The following is a 21,880-nucleotide window of genomic DNA, read 5'->3' on the forward strand; positions in this document are numbered from 1 at the left end:
CAGCATGCTAGTACTGTACAATGGCAGAGAAGATCATGCTAAATCCAGGCTAATGAATTATTCATGACAGTTGCAAATCTCATGAATAAGAATGAGCTCCAGCTTTAAGACTATCCTGGCAGTTGAATCCCTGGGGCTCTCTCCTGTAAAGCAGTTGGGTGCTCCTGTCCATGGAATGCTACCAACTCACATTTATTTGGATCATGTTAAATATTTTTTGTAGCACATTATTTGCATTCATCTTCCGCCAACTGCGCCCCATTGCCCATAACACAAGCACAAACAGGTGCTGGAACTAGGAGTACTGCAGCTTGCAGCCCCTGGCTTGAAGCAGTTATTTTCATATGCAGGGTTTGCAGTTTCGTTCAACAGCTTTCAGCACCCCCACCGTACAAATTGTTCCAGCAGTTCTGCAGGCGCTCGCTTTGCAGTTGATTTTTCTGAACATACATTTCTACTCTGAAAAGGGACAGCATCAATGGCATGGTGGGGTTCAATAATTATCATCTCCCAGTGCCTCTCAATCAAATTTGCTCAATTCACGTACTGTCTATCTAACCTCCAGCCCTGCAAACTGTTAGTCATTCTGGGGTCTTCTGGCTTGTACAGCATCACCAGTAATAACGGTTCTGCAGCTGGCACTCTGTTGATGAGGCCAGAAACAGAACAGATTCCAGTTCCAGTCACAGCGATGGCTCTGAACTGCTAAGAGTCATGAGCCAGTTTGGTCAGTGAAGTCGATTTGACCCTTTTTACACAGTCACTTTTCTGAGGGCCAGATTTTGATTGCAGCTACACCACTATAAATCTGGAGGCTCTTTAGTGATGAGTGTTTCTGAATTTACACCCATGTAAATGAAGGCAGAATTTGGTCCATAGTGCACCAGTCTGGAAGGATACAACATTTGCTTCCCTTGCTGTTCCAGGGATTGCTTATTTCTACCACAGTGACACCATGGATAATAGCTAGGGCTAACGTGGTGGAATGAAGGAGGAACTGCACTGGTATCATAATTAGAAATCCTGCATTAATACCATTTGTAGTGAGAGAGTGTGGCCTTCGAGATTGCCAAGGAAGGACCACTGCCCATTCCCTCATGGATGGAGCCAGGACACCCACAACTACGCCACCAGAAGCAGAGGGGCGGGACAGGAAGTATAAAGGGCGGGCTCTCTAGCTCAGTTAGCCGGAGCCACTGGAGGAGATGGATGCCTCTTGCCTGCTGCTGGGGCTCAAGCCCAACAGAGACCTTGACAGCACTGAGGATGCAGAGGAGCTGCCACAGCTGCCTTATGCCAGGGACACTGAGGAGTTGCTGGGGCTTCCAGGACAACCCCAAGACACAGGTACAGCACGAGGGGAGTGTAGGAAGTAGCTCAGGGACACCAGACTGTACTCTGGTTGTGGTGTTGCCTAAGTACTGGTCAGCGTGTTGTGGTAGGATCCCCACTGACCCAGTGGCAGACCCTTGGCTGGGACCTGGTGGAGTAGGGTGCATCAAGGTTCCCCTATCCCCTAGAACCCCACCCCTGGGGTGGCAGCCTCCCCACCTTAGATCAAGAGGCTTGCGTTTGTCTGCTGTCTGCCTGAGCCCCTGGACTGTGTGGCGCTGTGCTCTGCCTGCAGCCATGGCCCTGGACTACCTGCCACTTGGCCCTGCCTAGAGGGCCAGGAGTTTAGAGACTGCTAATCCCCCAGTAATCCTTGCCTAGAGAGGGACCTGAGAGTGAGGGGTGTGATCTTCTGAGATTGACAGGCAGGGACAGCCACACACTCCTACCCCATTACACAGCTATTTATATGCAAAATACACCACCATTCCACTTGCAGCACCATCATGGTATAGCACATGGCCAAATGGAAGATTCAATTCTGATTGGTGTACTGATGCAACACTGCAGGCTGGCAAACCCTGTTTGTTGGTGAAATAATAATAATACTTTGCACTTCTATAGCAATCCTTTCTATGAGATTGAGCCATATGACACCCCTGAAAAATAAGTAACTAACTACAATTTTAAAGATGGGGAAACTGAGGCACAGCTTGATTCAGAGACTTGCTCAGTGTCACACAGCAAGCCAGATGCAGTCAAGAAGAGAATCTAGAACTCCTGCCTGCCCGTTTCATCCTCTAACCACCAGATCATGCTGCCCTGCTCCCTTCCAAAGTGATCTGGTTTGATCATTATGCCTTGTGTAATTCTTAAATCCTTATGAGCAGTGTTCAAAGTGGCACCAATGAGCTCTGAAGGGAGTTGTTCCCAGCCTGCCTGGATGGACTGCCATGGTGCAGGGTCTATGATGGTAGGTGTAATGTGTTGTCTTGATAGCCTGCAGTTCTAGAAATTACAACACTGTGGTACTGGCTGTGATCCATGGAATGTCACCAACGTCTACAACTGTGAGGCCAAATATTAACCTAGAAACAGTTTAGATTTACAAGCTATTTACATGACAATGAGGTGTAAGCAAATCCCTGCCCCAAGATAGCGAACCATCTCAAGTACATGCTGTGTAGATGTTTGTTCTGAAATGGTTATTCTTGCCTATGTTCGTACATTCCACTTATCACACTGGAGGGTGATTCTGACCTATTATTGATGATTGCTACTAGAGGAAACAATAGCAATGATGTAACAGAACGTGCTGCTCTCACATGTATTAACCTTGTTGATTTGTTTTACACAACAGCCTCCTGAGCATTTCTCTGGGACAGGAAGTTGCTGGGTCTTATGCTTGGGGACTGCTTTCACATCTCATGGGGCCTTGTTCTCAAACCTGCTCCAGCCCCAGCAGCTCACCATGTAGATCTCTTTGGAAAACACTAGCCACTAACTCTGATGCCTAAATGGAAGCTGAGCTCTCTTGACAGTCTGGCCCCAGCCCAGGTGTATTGCCTCTGCCCACCTTGCTCTGCTAACAATGCCAGACTTAGTGCATCTCTTGCTGCTTTGTTGCACAGACTTCTCCATACCTTGTTTCCTGCAGCTCCCTGCACATGGAATATCCTCCCTGGACCGGGAGACCTCTCCTCATTCACATCCCCTCACTCCTTAAGGACCCAGTTCTGTCCTGACTCCACGAAGTGAGTCAGCATGACATAACCTCCCTGCTGTGACCCATCCTTCACCTGGCCTCACTCTGCTGTCTTGTTGCCCCGAGTCCTGCCTGAGACTCCACTGCAAGCTCTTTGGGCAGGGACCCATCTATTCTGCAAGGCACTGTAAAGTCATACATAACAATCAGAATGAGGAGAAGCCAACAGAAGATCTAGTGACAACCGTGTGGTAACATGACCTTTACAGCAGGGAAGCTAAACTTGGTGGGGAGCTGGATGGGAAGGCGGAGTGGGACAACCTATCCCCTAATATAACGGTTATAAAGGCACACACCTATAGGATTGTATCTCCATTCACAGCTACATAGCCAGCACTGAGGGGAAAAGGTTTTCCCCTCGCTTCCCTGCACAGACAGCCACAGTCCCCTGGGGAGTAAAGGTGCAGTACTAGCATCTCAAGAAAGGATGTGGCCCCCACAGTCACACTTGCTCCCCACCAGCACCAGTCAACAGTGCCAGGAGGGGAGGGTGTCAATCACACCCTTTTTATAGGGTGCTGCAGCTGCTGGTCCTGCAGATATTCCCTCCTACTACAGCTGCTGCAGGAATTCCAGCTCGCTCCAGCACAGACGCTCCCCAGATCTTGGATTGGAGTCACCCTTCATGTACTGGAGGATAGGGCCAGATGCACACGGGCCTGGTACCTGTTGCTGTTCTCGGTCAGCTGTTTCATGATCTGACAATAGATCTCATCCTGCAGCACCTCCTCCTGGATGGCTGCCACGAATATCTGGTCAGTGAGCTCCACGGAGGACCGTGCCTGTTTCGAGGGGTAGTCTCCCATGAACTTCATGATGGGTGAAGGTACAGTTAAGGACTGTCCACATAGGAAAGACATCCGACGAAGTGGATATTCACCCACGAAAGCTCATGCTCCAAAATGTCTGTTAGTCTATAAGGTGCCACAGGATTCTTTGCTGCTTTTACAGATGCAGACTAACACGGTTACCCCTCTGATACATGGGAAGGACACATACTCAGCAGAGACCTGGGGCAAATCCTGGCCATGGTGCTGGGCGTTGCTTTATTGCCAGTCAAGCAATAGATACATGAGGCCCAGTCATATCCCCTGGCTGTGCTGCCCACTGGGACCTACCGCTTCTCTTCCCAGCACAGCCACCAGCAAGCTAGGAGCTGTGCCTGCTTTTATGGTCACCATTAATAACTGTAAGGATTTGTCACCCTCTGTACCAGAATGTCTCTCCGGGGATTATTCCACAGGGGTTCTTGGGAGATTCCTGATGTGTGTTGGTGAGAGGAACCCTATTCTGTTCCTTGTACCTTCTCCACAAGCACAGCCATCTCAGCCACATGACTCCCATGGCTTTAGCTGCCTGACCCTCGAAGGAGGACACCCAACAGTTCAGAAGCTCTGGAATCGTGCAGGAAGCCACACTCTTTTTAAGTGGAATTACTTAATTGCTGGCATATTGTATGTACATTCTAGGAGCAGCTCCCTTAAGATCCTCTTAGCTGGATTGACCCTCGGGATGTACCCTGCATGGTGGGCCACAATGGCACTGTTGAGCAGAGCTCAACCCCATGTGCTCTACATAGCTACCCCCCATTTACAATGGCTGGGACACGAGACTAAAGGAAGTGAGACAGACATGGATCACTGCCGGCAGGTTTTCCATTGCCCCACCAGTAACACAGCTCTGCCCAGCTGAGGGGGAAGATGAAAGGATATCAATGAAAGCCTGGCACGCAAGGTCCCGAAGTTCTGGATCTGCACACACCTTCTTCAGTAAGGGCTGTTTCAGGGGTTCCTTGGAGAGTGCCCACAGTTGGCTGCGCCCGCGGGATTTGTGGAGGAGAGCCTTGCTGATGGACTCCTTTTCAGGAACCCTGAATGGAAAGATAAATAGTTCACTCTGACCTGTTAGATCAGTAGTAATATTGAACAGGAAGCCAGCACTGAGAAGACCAATCTGTGACCATGTCCTATGCCAAGGTGGTGCGCTAGTACTGTACATGGGGCTGCCAGGGCCTGGGAATGCACTGTGAGCACACATCCTTGTTGATAGCAGCAGAAGGAAAGCACAGAAGACATCAGAGGTTTGAAAAACTATTTTTCCTCCCTCTGCTGGGACCCGAGACGAGACTGCATGTCCCAGTTCTGTGTTAATAACATGGCAAATCCTGGAGCTAAGAATAGTGCTATGTGGAAGGAAGAGCGTTATAGTTCAGACCATCTTAGTCTGGCCTTTGCAACCCTGCAGATAGGAGAAACTAGGAGTTCCTGGGTCAGAATCTCCACCCAGTGGGAGTCACTCCACTGTCAGCTTCATTACAAGTAAGTACGTAGCTCAGAGGTGTGTTCCACCATGGAATTATTGCTACCTCCATGGTAGGGTTAAAGAGTTTGTTTCGTTCAGCCAGACATGAACCCTTTTTCCAGAGTCCTGCATGGAGCAATCTCACCAGGTACAGGGAGCTTTACCTGAAGTGCTCATAGGAAAACTCCTCAAGTGTGTAGGGCTTCATTTTCACTTCCTCTTCTTCTGCCTCCTCCGTGCGGGAATTCAGTGATGCCAACCTCCTCTGATCGGGTGACATCATCAGCAAGCTCTGGAAATACACAGAGACTTCACACTATTACAGGGCTCTGTGCAAACCCTTTGGCGTTATTGTCATTGGATACACACAGATGGCGGCGTACACCACGCTCAATTATTCTCTTCTGTAATAGTGTTAGGAATCTGCAGAGACTCAAGAAAGCAGCTGAGTTACATTCTTATGCAGACACATACACAGACAGTGAGCACTGGAGTCAGTCTTGACTAATGCCAGCGCAGCACTCATTAGAGATCCACCTCCTTTTTGTCTGATTCATCTTTTTCAGTAGGTCCCTGGGATGAGGAGTCCTCCCCTGCATAAGCCAGAGCAGGTTAAATTAGGTTAATTAACTGGCTAGGTTGCATCTGGTGAGAAGCCAGGGATTGAAAGGTTGATTGATGATGGAGCCCAGCTGAGAAGGAAAAGGTGGGGCAGGAAAAGGGGAGCAGAAAGGGGCTACAGGGGAAATAGTCTGTATTTACTCCCTAATTCAGAGAAGGGTGGTCTGTTTGGGACTATGGAATTAAGTAGTCTGCAGTTACTTCCTGAGAGGAGGGCGTTTGGGTTGGTAAATTCAGAGACGGAGAAGCCAGAAGATGTAGACAAGAGTCCAGGAACATAGCAACAGGATCTTGGAAAAATCAGACCACAGTCACTAGACATAGGGTCCCTGAGTTCCCCTACCAGTCACTGGGGAAGTGGCACAGACTGGGCAGTGGAACAAAGCCTGCCTGGGACAGTTGTCCGATAGGAGTCTGCTATCCTGGAACGGGAGACCCATATTAACCTAGCTGGAGGGCCAAGCCACACAGGGCAAGCCATGAAGAGAGAGCACCCTGAGTTGAGGAGAAAGAGGTGGCAGGGGATATGAACGAGCAGCAGAAGGGGATGCTGGAAGGAGCTAATCTCCAGAGCAGCCAGGAGGAGGTGCCCTAGCGTTAAGTGTGCCCCATAACTGTCCCATTTAATCCACTTATACAGTACAAAATATAGCCGCTCTCTAAAACTGGGATAGACAATCACTGGGAAGATGGCGATTAGGGCAAAACTTGCACTGGGTGCCTGTTAGGTGTGTTCCTTTAAACACAACATTCTGAGATGGGAGTGATTCCCATCTGTTTGTAGGCCTGTATTTCCAATCAGCCAACCTGCAGCAAGATGGGACCCATCGGCTAAGTAAATCCAGTGACTGTATTTGCAACAAATACTGTAGTTCTGAAAAATGCACTAGGGCTTTGGGGGTTTTTTTGTTTTTTTATAAAAGGCAGAAATAAAACATCTAAAACTGTGGCATTAATCCAGCGTTCAGCACAAATGTCTGGGAATTCAACTGCACACACGTTTCCATGAATTACCATTAACTGTATAAATTCATACAAAGCACAGAGAGCATGGACTTATGGCTGCTGTATGTGCCATCATCTGGAATCTTATTCCTTTTGTGCAACTGAAATCTCATCCTCACTGTTGGACTAAGGGTTTTGTTTGTTTTGTCTTTGTTTTTGCATTTAATTCTGACTCGTTTGTTGCTCCTATGAAAGGCATCAACCTGGTCCAAGTTGGGAGGACCACTCATATTCCAATGAACAGTTGCATTCAGTACTGTCATGTCATTCAACCCTTCTGTAAGGGTCTGTAAAGCCTGGAGACCATTCTGTTACTGTCTGCGTCCCCATCACATGCTCCTTACCAGCACTTGGCTAGATGGTTTTGCAATGGAAGGGATAATATAGATTGCTTCTAAAGACACAATCCCCGTCTTGGCAGTCCTTTCGTTCTGAGCATAGGCCCAGTCACCACGATTTGCTTCCAGCACTTTGTCCTGGGTCAGAATCAGCAAGTCCCCCTTCTTGAAGGGAAGAATGGCAGGGTCCCCTGAAAACAAAGAGAGCTGTAGTATCCTATTCAGGCTCTATAATGTCAGAAGAAAATGCAGGGGATTTCAATCATGAAGACAAGTGAAATGAGTTTGCAAGGCCTGGTCTCCGTTACCAGTAGGAAGCCATTTGTGTAAGAATGGCTGATCACACAACAGCACTTTTTGGAGCAGTCACTGACATGTCCTCTGGCAGCCTGCACCTGCTCCCACTGAGGTCAATAGCAAAACTTAAACATTGATTGTGATGGGAGCAGAACAGGTTCCTGGGACTGGCAGTGATGCAGGGAAAAGAGCTCACAAATGAGAATTAAGTGAATGTGGCATTTGTGTCCTAACCCTTCGCCCTCTCAGTCAATGGTATTCCATAGCCATCTCCATCCCTTGTGGAGCTCTTATGAAGAATGTCCCCAGATAGCCAGGCTTTCACTTCCTGTCCAGGCAGGTGGAGGTCCTGGACTAAGCAGTGTCCAAGAGGGAGCAAACAATAGCAGCGAAGGGGGAAGGAAAGTTGATTTGCTGATTTCAGGGAGGCCTGAACCATGGTGCCTGACATGCTGGCTCATTGTGGTGTTCATTACTAGCTCTTCCTGGAGTAAAGTTTCTGTCTCCCTGAGCTTTCCTGCTTCTCTTTTAACTCTTTTGAGTGCTTTACTGGGGGTTCCCACAGGACTTCTGCCTGCCCAAGAGAGGGGCTGTCAGACTAACCTTGCTGCTTGCTCTCTTGCATGGCCACAGCATACTGGGACCTCTTCTTCAGTCCTTCCAGAAACAGGACCACTAGCTCTGCGATGACAACGCTGTGGACAGATGTCAGGACAAACTCCTCTGCCCGCAGTGTGATGAGAGTGCAGCTCTGCCCAAAAGACTTCACTGCCCTGCGGATCAAGAGTGGTTCGTTACTGGAACATCTGCAAACCTTGTATCATCTTTGTTCTACATCCATACACAGGCCTCTAGCTGCAGCTCAAGGCAGACAAAGTCTCCACACAGGGGCAGGAACTTCCTGAGCATGCATTAGCCCTAACAGGAGTTAGGAGCTCCTGACTTGACTTCTCGGAAGTAGGTGAGTGAAACTCTGGCTCGCTCTCTCTCTTGAGAGCACCACAAGTTGGTTCAGCTGCCCCATGTGTCTTCACAAAGTTACGTCATTCTAGGCACTGAGGAGCATCTGTCTCCTGGAGTGAGCAATGAATTAATTCAATGTAAGGCTTCCCTCACACTAATGCACCTCAGTCCTGACCTGAAAGGATGAGCTTTCCCTGGAATGACCGGGGAAGTTCATTCATTCAGAAACTCTCTGGACATGTCCCATGGATGGATGCTGACCCAGACCCAGAACAACCACCTTTCTTGGGGAGTGAGGGGAAGAGAATCTCCATCCTCCATGCAGAGCCCTGGCTGAGTCTAGGCTAGAGGCAGCTGTTTTATCTAAATTTTGCCAATCCAGGTGACTAACCTGTTGGTGTGTATTCCAGTGATTTCTGGGAAGGACAGATCGAGGAGCCGCTTTTCTGACTCATCTAGGAAGCAGATCCCTTTCCAGTTAATGGCTACTATGAAGTGGTTCTTGGGAAGACTGGGCCCTGAAAAGGTAGAAATAACCCATTATAGATTCAGCCCTTCTCCTCTCTTTATCCCGCTCCCATCCGCTTGCCCATTCATACCTGAAAATCTGGTGACTTCAAAGAACCTAGAAAAGAGCAAAGGCCACTGAAAACGGGCAAAATCCACTAGCTGCTCCTTCACGCTCTGAGGGGAAAGCCGGTCCTGTGTGTATGGGGCCTACAATACAAAAACAAGGCCATGGCTCCTTGTGTGCAGATCCAGGGTACACATACTGAAGTGCAATGTCCAAAGACACACAAGGAGCAAGACCAACTCTGCAAGGTGCAGAGAGCCCTCAATTCCCTGGACTTCTTAGGGAGTTCAGCACTTTGCAAGATTGGGACCAATTTCACCTCCAAAAAGTCAAACCACAGGCAGTCTCCGTGGACCCGAGCTGTCCCATTCACACACAGCTAATGGCACAGGCAGCTATCTGGATTCTAAGTTCCCCATGATTGGGATCTCATCTCCTTAGTTGTCTGTTAAGAGTTTAACACATAGTGGGTGCCATAGAAATACTAATACAATTAATCAGTATATCCCATCTCTCCAATAGAACAGGGAGCATAATATGCATAAACACCAACCATCCCATGCTGCGGTTTGCCCCGAATCAATCACCACAGCAGCAGCCAGTGATGACTTTAAGAAACCCCCTGAATGGCTGCAGAAATAAACTGTACTGCCTCTTTCTGCTCCCAGAGGAGACAGCATGGCCCCGCTTCCTGCTCTCCCTAATGAACCATCCAGGGCACTTGCATGGAGATGCTTCTTGCTGCTCTCTGACAAATCTCCAGGCACCAGCCAGCGCTCCCCTCACTGCTCCGTGGGACACTTCACACCAGTGGGCATGTTATAAATGTAATTCATCAATTAAAGAAGTAGAAGCTGGAGCTTAACACAGGGTCTTGGAGGCTCAAGATCAATTCACGGTTTTATGTGAGGTCCATACCTTGGCATGTGCATATGTTATGAGGCTCACCCACTTCTCCTGGGGCTTTGACTTCAGCAGCTTGGCTGGGATGAAGTCCTGGAGTAGCTTCTGAACCAGCTCATTATGGATAGAGTCACCAAACTGAATGTAGCAATATTTTGCTCCTACTTCCACCAAATCCTCCTCCTGCAACAATTCAGCTGGTTAAATGAAGCCTGGAAGGTCATAGCTGAGTCCTACCACCCTTTGAGATCCACTAATGAGACATACTATACAAGAGCTGGGTATTATTATTATCCAACACTACACAGTCTGGAGTCCATATAGCAACAGTCATTTTTCTGCTCTCAACATGGCTGCCGTAGGCAACAATACAGTGGGAAGAGAGATGACCTAGGATGGGGTCACAGTGCCAAGCAGGACAATCAAGTTAATATTAAAATAGAACCCAAGGAGCTCCTCTGGATGTGTGTGCGGCATCCAACGTGAGCTGGCAGATGCACCTTACCTTACATCATACTCTGGCAGGGCTGCTGGCACCATCATTCGGAAAAGTGCCCATTGAGAGGGTGGTTAGACACACCTCCATCAGCCTTCCCTCCTCTGCTTATCCCCTTTGGAAGCCCCTTGTCCTACTGCCCCTGCATAAAGGGGAGTCAGGAACCCCACCTTCTCACAGCGGTATTCTCCAAACCGGATCCCGCGAATGATCTGGTGGTAAATGAGCTCCGTGCTGACTGGATCTTCCTTCGAGTTGTGCCAGGGAGTGAAGATCTCTTTCCGGAAGTAGAGGCGCCATGGGGTGTTGCGTTCATGGGCCCCCTGCTCCTTCACCAGCTGCTCGCACTGGGAGATGGCGTCCATGACATGATCCCGGCCGCTACCCAGTGACCAGACCTAAGAGCAGAGGGATAATCTGCTTCAGGGAAAGGCCTGATTTGTAATTTAGTGAGTGACAATAGACTAGAACGCCTCTGTCTTCTAACAACAAAGAGGTCCCAGACACATCAGTTCATATGGTGGGCTAGTTCAGAGGGGTCCTGGATGGGACTGGGTAAGTTACACACTGGTAAATGGGTGTAACTTACACACCAGGGCACGGAAGGGCAGGGTGGTGTCTGGAAAACCAACCAGGAAGGTGACGGTATGGGGGTCCAGGAGGAGAACTGCTTTATCATACACCCATCTATTTGCTTTTCCTGCTACAGCCATGCACCTCTGCCCGCTCAGGGTTTAGCATACACCCACTTACCTGCCCTTGCATTGATGGTATATTGTACATAATGGGGTCACTTCTGAGTTCAGCCCATTTAGTTTAGAGCCCAACTCTGAGCACCCGGACACCTGCTGCTTGGGGATCTTGGTTCTAAATCAGTACGTCATTAGCGTAACTATATAGTGGGAAAGGATGTGCAGAATGGCAGCATGTGAATTAAAGAGCTGTGCCTCACGGGGACCACAGGCAACTGTTCCAAGGTTTGGGTTAAGTACCATTGATGGCAAAATGCATCATCAGCTCCTAGGACTTGGGAGCGTGGAAAATGGAATTCTCCCCTGTGTAGGTCTGAGAAGTACTGACAGCAGTGAGAAGGGAATTTCTATAATGGAGAACAAGAATGCCTGAGCAAGGCACATGCCCGCCAAACAGATGGAGGGGAACTGTCAGTAGCTGGAAGGAACAAAAAGCAAGGAGAGTAGAGCCAGTGCTGTAAGGGAGTCCTCAGCCAGGCAGGACAGATATTAGAGGAGACTCCCAGCATGGAGCTTGTGGAGGACTATTTGAGGTCATTCCTTGGGGAGGAGCTTCTGAGGGTTATTAGAGGCCATTCCTGGGGAGGAGTTTAAGGATTTCAGGATGGATCTCAATATTTTACCTTGTCATACACAGCAATGTAGAGTGAAAAACCAAACATATCCTTCAGCTTCATTTTATCAGCTACCAACTGGCAGATCTCTTTGGCAATGGAGGCTGAATCTGCAGGAACCGTGATGCTTTGGCCATTCATCAAGGTGACATTAAATACAATGGGTTTCTTCTGCTTTGTTGCCTGTTAGCCAGAGTTAAGTGAATGAGAAGAATCAGAGGCAGAGCCCACTTTCCCAAGGAGAATGGAGGAGTCATTTAGATGTAAGAGCTTTCTCTGCATCAATTTTACACCACTGTCACAATCATATTTGAGATCTCAGCTCATTAAGTGAGGTTACGTCTTCACTAGAAATACTGCTGTAGCGCATCAGTGTAGATGCTCACTACAGCGATGGGAGAGGTCTCCCCTAGCTGTAGTTAATCCATCTCCCCAGGAAGTGGTACCTAGTTTGACAGACAAATTCTTGGATTTGAGGACTTTTCAACAGGCCTGAGCGATGTAGCTGGGTCAACCTAACCTTTTAGTGTAGGCCTGGCCTCAGTCTGCAGGGCCCAGACAAAGGAAAAGAGAATAAAAAATGGTGCCACACCCATCTTGCAGCTTCATCAAAAGGACAGCAAATGCAGCAGCACACAACTGGTCACCCATCTCATGGATCTGATGCATTATGACAAAGTTCTGATTTTGCTAGTCCACTTGGCAAGGAGTGACTACAACTGTGCATTTCTAACAGCATAGCCAGAGCAGGTTTACTGTATTTCAGTTCCTGGACTTGGAAAGATCAGCCAGTGAAGACAAGTAAATACCATTCAACATGAACACACAGATACGTAACTGAGAGCCCGCTTTTGAGAGAGAAACTACCTGTAGTTCCAGCCAGCTGGGAGGTTCAGCTCGCGCTCCATTAGTATAGGTGCGCTTCAGCCGTTCAGCACAATATGGCGCGTAGCCCGTGGGCCCACTGCGGATGAAATTCAGCAGGTACTGGATGTACAAAACATAAGAGACAGTTAGGAAACGCAGATGTTGCTAAAGAACTGGGGACTCACAAGGGCCAATAAATCAGATCAGCCTGATCCTATAATAGCTGTTCCCAAACCAACTTGCCAATGCATTGCACTGGTTTTCTTGGCGTTTTCTAATCATACTACTTATCGTCCATTAAGATATCTATGGAGAAATTAATCTTCAACCCCTGCAGAGCTCACACTAGCCTGTCAATTCACTGAAGTTCAAGAGTTTTGCACTAGAACTATCTGTAGTGATATGCAGAGCTAAACCCTCAACAGGGAGTAAGATCTGTATCAATTGCTCACTATATTTATGATTGGAATTATTATTGCAAATGCACGCGCCTGCCTGGTGACTGCATGATACCAAGGGCATCCATTGTCCATGCAGTCATACTGTTTGCACAAAATCGCAGTAACTGCACATGCAAATATGGGTGCTTAATTGCACATGCACCTCAGGACTCTCTCTGGAAATTTGGCCTGTAATCTGAATCCACAAGTCTGTCTAGAAGCCTCCTGCAAACCTCATGCTTCGGGGGCAGAGTACTCGTATCCCTGTAAATTAGGAAAGGCACTATTTCCGTTCCAACGTGCAGCCCGGAACAACTGGCCAGGGGTATTATTGTGTTTTCACCTTCCTCTGAAGGATCAGGGACCAATCACTGGAAGGGCAGGATGCTAAGATAGGCTCCACTGTAATTGACAGTAAATACACTTTGAAAGGAAATAAACTTTTGGAGACAATAGGCCTGACTCAATCTCATTTATTTAACTTCAGATGAGCTACTCCTATGTTGCACCAGCATGAGATCAGAATCAGGCCTGTTGTGTTGAGTTCATCCCTGGGGTAACTGGCCCTGATTTGGATCTCTCCCCTAAATCACTAATAACGCCACTGAAGTAGGCAGTGGAATTACACCACTGTGAAAGTGGTGTGGGTGAGATCAGAATCAGGCCCCACTGATGTCAATGGAATGACAGCAGGGATGCACTCATCTTGTCCACACCCTATACCTTCCGTTTGGGCTGGGTCCTAGGCTTTGCAGAGAGAGCTGTCGGGAGAGGGGAGGAATACTTGCAGAGCATTCTGTGGTGAGGGAGTTGCTGCTGAACTTTACTCTTAACTATTCCCCTCCCATCGCGTTACAAGTGCCTGTAATATGTACAGTATAAGCCAGATCCTCAGCAGGTGTAAATTGGCATAGCGCTTCTGAAGCAACCTGGAGTAACTCAAATGGTCAGAGCACTGAAGTCAATGCAGCAGCTGAGTGTCTGGCTCGTGCATTTAGGTCTGAGGGAGGGTGAAGGGTACAGTACCAGAGATTTATGTATTGATTTGTCCATGAGAGTAATGATGTGGGGCAGTTTCTGCCTCCACCCTACCACCAGCCACTATAGCAACCAAACAGTTAATTCTACACATTGTAGCCAAATACAACAATAAACAAACCCCCAGACCTGGTCCAGGAAATGAGGGCATAATACCTTCACAAACTTGTCTGAGGGAGGGAAACAGCCCAGGCAAAGCGAGAGGAGGATCCAGCCTCGAGCTCGACTGCTCTTGTTGTTGTTTTCAGAGAGCTGTTTGCAGATCTGGCAGTAAATCTCATCTCTGTAACAAGACACATGCTGATCACACTGTCAAAGAGAATGATGGACTTTGCTGTCAAACTGTGGCTGGATGGATCCCTGAAGCATTCAGACCGACCATTTCAGCCCTTTAAAATTACCTCTGTGTCAGCTCAGTGTATTTTACTTAGTTCCTTTTCCACGGTGCTCAGGAGGCACCTCCCCCTCATTCAGGAATCCAGTCTCCTGATATCTCAGAGGTAGGAACTATTACTGTGTCATCATCCAATTTCACAGGTGGGGATCTGAGGCCCAGAGACAGTGATTGACTTGTCCAAGTTACACAGAAAGCTAGGATGTTCTGAATCTCAGCCCAGTGCCTCTTGCACATGGAAGTTAATCCTACAGTGCTTTGTCCCCATGGGTGCTGTATGTCCAGGCCAGTCTGATTGTGACCATTGGACAGCTCTTTGGTGGTTTATGTGAAATGAGTTTGGGAGTTTCAGTCCAGCTCACAGGGGGCAAGCACAATGCCTATTCCAGTACTTAACTGCCCTTTAGGGTTAGAATGTTTTTCCTGACATCTAATTTAAATCTCCCTTGATGCTAATTAAGCCAATTACTACTTGGTCTACTCTTGGTGGACATGGAGAACAATTGATCGGAGTCTTCTTTATAACCACCATTTACATATTTGAAATTCTTGGCATGTGTCTCCCCTTCTCCGCCTTCTCCAGACTAAACATGCCCAATTCTTTCAACCTTTCCTCTTAGGTCAGATTTTCTAAAACTGGTGTTGCATCAGACATTTGAACTTTTGGCAGGCTAAAGCACAAAAGCGGGCCCTACTGCATACCCCTGAGATGTTCAGTGACAGAGGTCGATATAAGTGAGAGAACCAGTAAGATGGACACTGATCCCATCAAAAATGGCAGGACAGGCAGGGAGGAATGCAGTTCCAGCAGACAATGGTGAGAGAACCTCTTGGGAGTAGCTGGTTAGTCTGGAATCTAGACTAGGGTGACCAGATCACAACACTAAAATTTCGGTACACAATGGGGTGCCATCAGCCCTACCCAGAGTCCAACCCCGCTCCTCCCAGGCTCTGGCCCCACTCTGTCACAGGTCCCACCCCCTCCCCATTGTGCCCTTCCTCATTCCCCAGCTCCCTGCTGGCTTGCTGCATCCCTCCTCAGTCCCCCATGCACTGCTCACCTCCTCACCCCTCTAGCCTGCTCGCTTGCCTCTTCAACCTGCCGCCCGCCATTCACCCCTATGGCGCCAACTTCCCCTCTGCCAGGTGGGTGCTCATCCACCTCCCACCTTTTCCCCCCCAAGCATCCGCCCTCACTCCTCCCCCATTCCACCCCCTTCCCCCAAGTCCCTGCCCCTGCTCTGCCTCTTCTCCACCTCCTCCCCTGAGCGCATCACGTCCCCGCTCCTCTCCGCTCTCCTAGAAAGCACTAAACGCCGTCAAACAGCTGTTAGGGAGCGGGAAGTCCTGGGGTGGGGGAGGAGTAGGGACGTAGCACACTGGGGGGAGTAGGCGAGGAGTGGGGAGCTTGGCTGCACTTTTTCCCCATTGGTGCTCCAACCCTGGAGCACCCACGGAGTCGGCGCCTCCCTCCCGCTCGCCTCCTTACCTGAATATTGGAACAAGGTGTCCCGACCATACATTCATCAGGATGCGGGACAAAGGGTTAAATATTGGGACAGTCCTTATTTTATCGGAACATCTAGTCACCCTAATCTAGACAGACTTCCCCAGAGCTGAATTGAGCCCCAACTCCTCAGTTAATGGGAGTTGATAGCAGAATTTGGAAAGAGAGCTCAGGATGGTTTTGTAGCTGAGAGTGGCTGGCCAGCCTTTGATGACAGGTGCAAGTTCCGTACCTGATGGCAGGGCGCAGGATTGCATTGCCGATAACAAAGTGCACTTTTTCAAGGTTGGACATCGGTCTATCCAAGATTGTGCTCTGCTCCTGGATTAGCTCCTCCCTGCTGTTCAGCTGGCTCACCACCTGAAACAGAAAGGCAGAATTCTCAGGAGCTCTTCTTTTGTACTAGTCAGTTGCAACTGGGTCCAGGAATAGATGCCTCTACTGTATCTCTACAGCCAAAACATTCCCAGCATAACCAAGTGACTGCTGAGAGCTGACCAGAGCATCATCATTTCAATGTAAATTAACCCAAAATATCTATTGCTGCAGCATTACCCTCACCAACGAGCTGGTTCTACTTAGCTCTACTGTGACCTTTGGCTCTGCTGTGCAGTAGCATGAAGTCCCTGTTGCACTCATATACCGTAGTGATGAGTATTCTGTAAACATCTAGATAGATATAAAGGATCTATGTTCTGCATCAACTGAGACAGTTATTAAAGAACATACCTGAAAAGCCAGAACTAGAAAGCTGCTCCTTCATTTTCAACCACAGAAGCCTTTCCCTTTAGTGCCAAAGCAGAACTCCTCTAGCTTGTGTTAGTGGTAGGTCCCTTATCCTTTCAGTGAACCATGCACTAGCAAGCAGCCTCTTTTCCTCATTCATGCACCCAAAGCCAATGCGCTACACTATGTTATGTGCTCAGTAGCACTGTTCATACATTGTGACTGGCCTAAGGACTGCTGTCAGTTGTCATTCTCTTTCAAAGAGCAGTTTGTCTAAATAAGTAAAATGAAACGCTAGCATCACCTTCTCATCTGAAGCCTGGTCCCGGGGAATGGGAAAATAGAACACAGGAGTTTGTATTAGTCATACCAAATTGTGTGTGTCTGGGGGTGGGGGTGGTGTCCTTCCCTTCCAAACAGTGTTAACAGTAAAATTGGTTGAAATTTTTCAAATGTTTTTCCTTGAAAAAATGGCCTTTTCACAAACAATGACAAATAGTGCAAATAACTTTGGTTTTCTATGTTTATTTTTTTGTGTCAAGCTTTTCACCACATTTTCTGTCAAACATATTATCAACTTTTTTTTTCATTTACTGAAAATTGGTAAATGGCAATTTTCAGTAACACATCAATGCAAATTTCAATTTGAAAAGTGGTGAAAACTGGGTACGGGTTCATTTTAAACCCTGCAAAATTGACACAATTTGGACATTTTTTATGACAATTGTCATTTTTCAACCAGCTCTGGTTCAATGTCCTGGTGCAAGAAAGGCCTGTCCTTGCTCTGGAAAGGTAGGACGCTCAGTCTGGAATCTCCCAGTTGCAAGGATTAGAAGAGGCTAAGACATCTGTGAGAGAGAACTGGGGGAGGGATTGTCCTTCAGGGAAGAACTGGAGAAAATCTGAATTTGAACCACCCTGTGTTAGCACAATAGGGCCTGGGAATTGTTCAAAGATGCATGAGAGGGGAAGATTTTCCTCACTGAGTGGGAAAGGATGCGCGGTCTCTGCTCTAGAGGAATTGTCTGAGAGGAAGCGGGGAGGACTGTAAGCTGTTGAAGGCAGAACACTCACTGTATCTATGCAGCACCTAGCACAATGGGACCCTGAGCGAGGCCTTTAGGCACCCTATATAATACAACTGTTAATTATGCAGGGCTCATTGTGCAGAAGAGCTGCTCTTCAACAGGAGCGGGAAGGGCCGGCAAGGCTGTAGGAAGGGGACCTGTCAGGACATGAATGACCTCAGTGGCAAGTAGCAGAGCCAGAGTTCCATACACGGAGAACAGCTGGCCCTGGAGCTGCTTGGGGAGAGAGTTCTTAGCCCAGGGGACAGACAGCCCGTAGTGCCTGTCAGCATGGGGAGGCAGGAGGCCTGGCAAAGATACCTGGAGAATGCTATGTCAGTGTCTGCCTCTTACCTTTCCTGTCAGCTTCGAGGAACGTTTCAGCTTCACAGAGGAGACCCCCTTGGAGACTCTGTTATTCCTTCTGTAGGCTTCCTAAAATAGACATGGTCATGACAGAAAACTAGTTCAATGCCCAGAGTGCAGTAGAGACCAGTGAATTAAGGAATGCCAAGCAGGGAAAGAAATGCTGAATTATGTGACGGTAGTCACCAACCAAAGCACCTTCTCTCCCATGTCAGGGCCTTTGGAGTGACAGCTTTCTGACAATGCTATAGAGAAATACTGCCAGAATTTTAGCTGGTGTCAATTGACTTCAGTGGAGCTACAGTGATTTGTGTCAGCTGAGGACTTGAGCTATTTATTGTGTTTCATTCTTTCTGCACTCTACTGGGCCTATGTGATTTATTTTTTTTTAAATAGAAAAGTATTAGTATCTTGTGAGTGCAGTAGTTCTTCGGCAATCCATTCAACTGTTCATACACAAGAATTCAGGTACAATGGCTCGATCTGGAAAATCTGGGCAACATTCTTAGGAGCTGCCATTCAGGGTGTGATTTTTCAGAGGTGGTCAGCATTGGCCTAACTCTGCTCCCATTGAAAGTTTTACCATTGACTTCAAAAGTAGAACAAGTTATGCCAGGGCTTGACTTTTGAAATCCCATGAGCCTCCACCATCTTCACAGTATTTTAAACTGTCTGTTGAACAATGGAAGTAGACTGTGTCTTTGTCAGGACTCTGCCACCCTGATGAACTCTGAACTAGTTTTACATTGCAGGGTATCTACATCATTAACTCTAGTTCTCTGTGAGCACAGCCAGTCCTGGATTCATTCCTCAACCAGGCTGCAACCTCCCATTTGCTCCATTCCCCTAGGGGAGGCTTCCAAGGACTATGTTAAATGCAAGACCCTCTTTGACCCTGGGATAGGGTGTACAAAACCCACACTAGATGGGAAGGAGTTAATGAAAGCATGTGGGCTCAATTAGCCCTGTCCCACTTCACCTGGGAGCAGTGCCAAGCCTGGATGGAGGAGTTAAAAGGGACAGCCCAATTCAGTCAGGAGCTGGCTGGGAAGAGAAGAGGGCCTTTTGTGCTAAGCCCTTGAAAGAAGGCCTGGTGGGGCCAGAGCCTATCCCAGGACTGCCTGAAGGAAGGCCTGGCTGGGGCTGGAAGGTGACTGATGCTGCTAGGCATCAGAGCCTCCCTAGGGGCAGGTAGGCCTGGCAAGGGAATCTTACATATATCTTGTTCCTCACAACTATGGGGCTTTTCCTTTTGGGATCTGCAGAGGAGGGGCTGGTAGAATGGCCTAGAGGCAGACTGTGGGAGGAAGCAGCCCAGGCAGGAAGCAGTGGGTCTGGATAGGCAGACCTGATATTTACAGGGTCCCAGGGCTGGAGCCCAGGGCAGAGGGAGAGCCTGACAAAGGTAGTGCGGGGAGGCCCTGGAGATAAAGAATGGAACTGACTCAAGTCTGTAGTCAGGCTGAAAACCTGGCATGAAGCTGCTGGGCTGTAGAGATTCAGGACTCTGTTTACCCCAAAAGGGATGGGACCATATCAGACCCTACCCGAGGGCTGACTGGTGAGAAGAGAGGGGCACCAGCTGAGGAGTGCCTGCTGTGCCACAATGGGATGCACCAGTAGGAAGCCTATCCATTGACAGACTTCTGATTGGTCCCCTTGGGCTCCAACTAAGCACTGCTAGCAGCATGATTTCGCTTAGCCATAATTAAAGGCACAAGTCAGGATCCTACAGGAATGCAAAGAGGAAGTTACGGTCAACAGCCCTTACTTCTGGTCACTTGTAGGTCACCAAAGGTTCATCTAAGTGCTTAGACATTACTCTGATGTGTGCTATAGAACAGTGGTTCTCAACCAGGGGTATGCAGAGTTCTTCCAGGGGTTACATCAACTCATCTAGATATCTGCTTAATTTTACAACAGGTTACATAAAAACCACTAGCGAAGTCAGTACAAACTAAAATGTCATACAGTGGCTTGTTTATACTTCTCTATATATTATATGCTGAAATGCAAGTACAATATTTATATTGCAATTGATTTATAATTATATGGTAAAAATGAGAAAGTACGCAGTTTTTCAGTAATAGTGTGGCTGTGACATTTGTATTTTTATGCCTGATTTTGTAAACAAGTAGTTTTTAAGTGAGGTGAAACTTTGGGGTATGCAAGACAAAGCAGAATCCCGAAAGGGATACAGTCGTTTGGATAGGCTGAGAGCCGCTTCTGTAGAAAAGCTTACAACAGATAATTCCTTATGCAGAGCAGATCACAACTGCTGTGCCCACACTTCTCCTGTAGGTCACTAGCATGAGCTGCTCTTTTCATCTGTGAGGGCTAGAGTGCTAACGCTCAGTAATGCTGAGGCCACCTTCGATTCAAGAAAAAAAAGCTTATTGCCAGTGTTGGTTGTTCTCCATTTGCATTGCCTGTGCGGAGCCATACTGTAGGTGCCACTCGCAGAGGTCCAATATGACTCCTACAGGAGGGCTCTCTAGAGACAGGCTCAAGGTGGAGAAAAAGGCTTTTTCCAGCTACAACCACCTGGGAAGAAGTAAAATTACAATAACTTGTTAAAAAATTCTAAGATGCTATTAAAATTGTTAGTAAAAATATTCTAAGTCATCTCTTTAAACACTGGGTCAGATTTTCAGGTGTTCAGTCCATTGGGTGCAAAGTTCTTTAGAAAATCTGGCCATCCACATCACAGTGAGGATTCTGAATACTTGAAAATCTGGCCATTAATGCATAGAGGTTATCTCAAATTGAGGCTCTCCACTCAGCAGGCAGAGTGTTTAAGCCCTGCTACTGGTATGTGAATGTTTTCACCCTGGCTGCCAGAACCGGCTGCAGTTTCCTCCAGTGAGGCTGGCTTTCTCCAGAGAAGACTATTGGTATGTGTTAAATGCAGGAGTGCTAAAGCCTTCAAGTGTTCCTTTGCATCTCTCACCCCTCAGAACAGCAGCACGATAGCAGACGGAAGAGTCTGAAAATAAAGGCTTCTCCCTCTTACCAGTTCTGGAGTGTTGTTGCTCATTAGCTGGACCTGGCTTTTCTTGCCAAGTGTGTCATAGATTTGCGTCATCACAGAGCTGCTCTTGCTGTTGGTGTTCTCAGCAAACATTACTGGCTCTGGGAGTTCACCCATGAATCGCAGGATGATATTCCACACGGCCAAGGAAGCCTGAAAGGCAGGAGACCCATGTGGAGTCAGACAGGTATGGAGAACTCCAGGCTCCCCAATGCTCACAGAGAGCCACACACACACATATGGTAGGATTTCTTGCTTCCCACAACACTGTTCAGGCAGATAAGATCCTGTGCTCCAGATCATTCACATGAGAAGTTTCCATAGACCCTCAAGTCATATATGAGCAATATTCATGTATCCCCAATGCAGAGAGGATGGTGTGTGAAGCTTCATGTGGCTCTGGCGGGAACATTAGGTCTGGCTGACAGTAGGAAATTAGGTGGATATAACTGCCTTGCTCAGGGATGGGACAAATCCACACCC

General features: G+C 47.9%; 1 protein-coding gene across 1 annotated transcript in view; it reads right to left on the reverse strand.

Annotated features, from left to right (window-relative positions):
- MYO7B (myosin VIIB) overlaps positions 1-21,880 on the reverse strand; it is a 75,406-nt gene that overhangs the window by 14,743 nt on the left and 38,783 nt on the right. Inside the window, exons 24-37 of the mRNA XM_030576071.1 lie at positions 21,408-21,550; positions 16,440-16,598; positions 14,463-14,589; positions 12,829-12,948; positions 11,971-12,144; positions 10,766-10,993; positions 10,115-10,282; positions 9,222-9,339; positions 9,010-9,140; positions 8,263-8,422; positions 7,369-7,553; positions 5,563-5,690; positions 4,810-4,967; positions 3,764-3,917 (exon numbers count right to left, since the gene is read on the reverse strand). Of these exons, the coding sequence (XP_030431931.1) occupies positions 3,764-3,917; positions 4,810-4,967; positions 5,563-5,690; positions 7,369-7,553; positions 8,263-8,422; positions 9,010-9,140; positions 9,222-9,339; positions 10,115-10,282; positions 10,766-10,993; positions 11,971-12,144; positions 12,829-12,948; positions 14,463-14,589; positions 16,440-16,598; positions 21,408-21,550 (2,153 nt within the window). The remainder of the gene's footprint in view (positions 1-3,763; positions 3,918-4,809; positions 4,968-5,562; positions 5,691-7,368; positions 7,554-8,262; positions 8,423-9,009; positions 9,141-9,221; positions 9,340-10,114; positions 10,283-10,765; positions 10,994-11,970; positions 12,145-12,828; positions 12,949-14,462; positions 14,590-16,439; positions 16,599-21,407; positions 21,551-21,880) is intronic.

The sequence above is a fragment of the Gopherus evgoodei genome, chromosome 9, assembly GCF_007399415.2.
Source record: "Gopherus evgoodei ecotype Sinaloan lineage chromosome 9, rGopEvg1_v1.p, whole genome shotgun sequence".
NCBI classification, from domain to species: domain Eukaryota; kingdom Metazoa; phylum Chordata; order Testudines; family Testudinidae; genus Gopherus; species Gopherus evgoodei.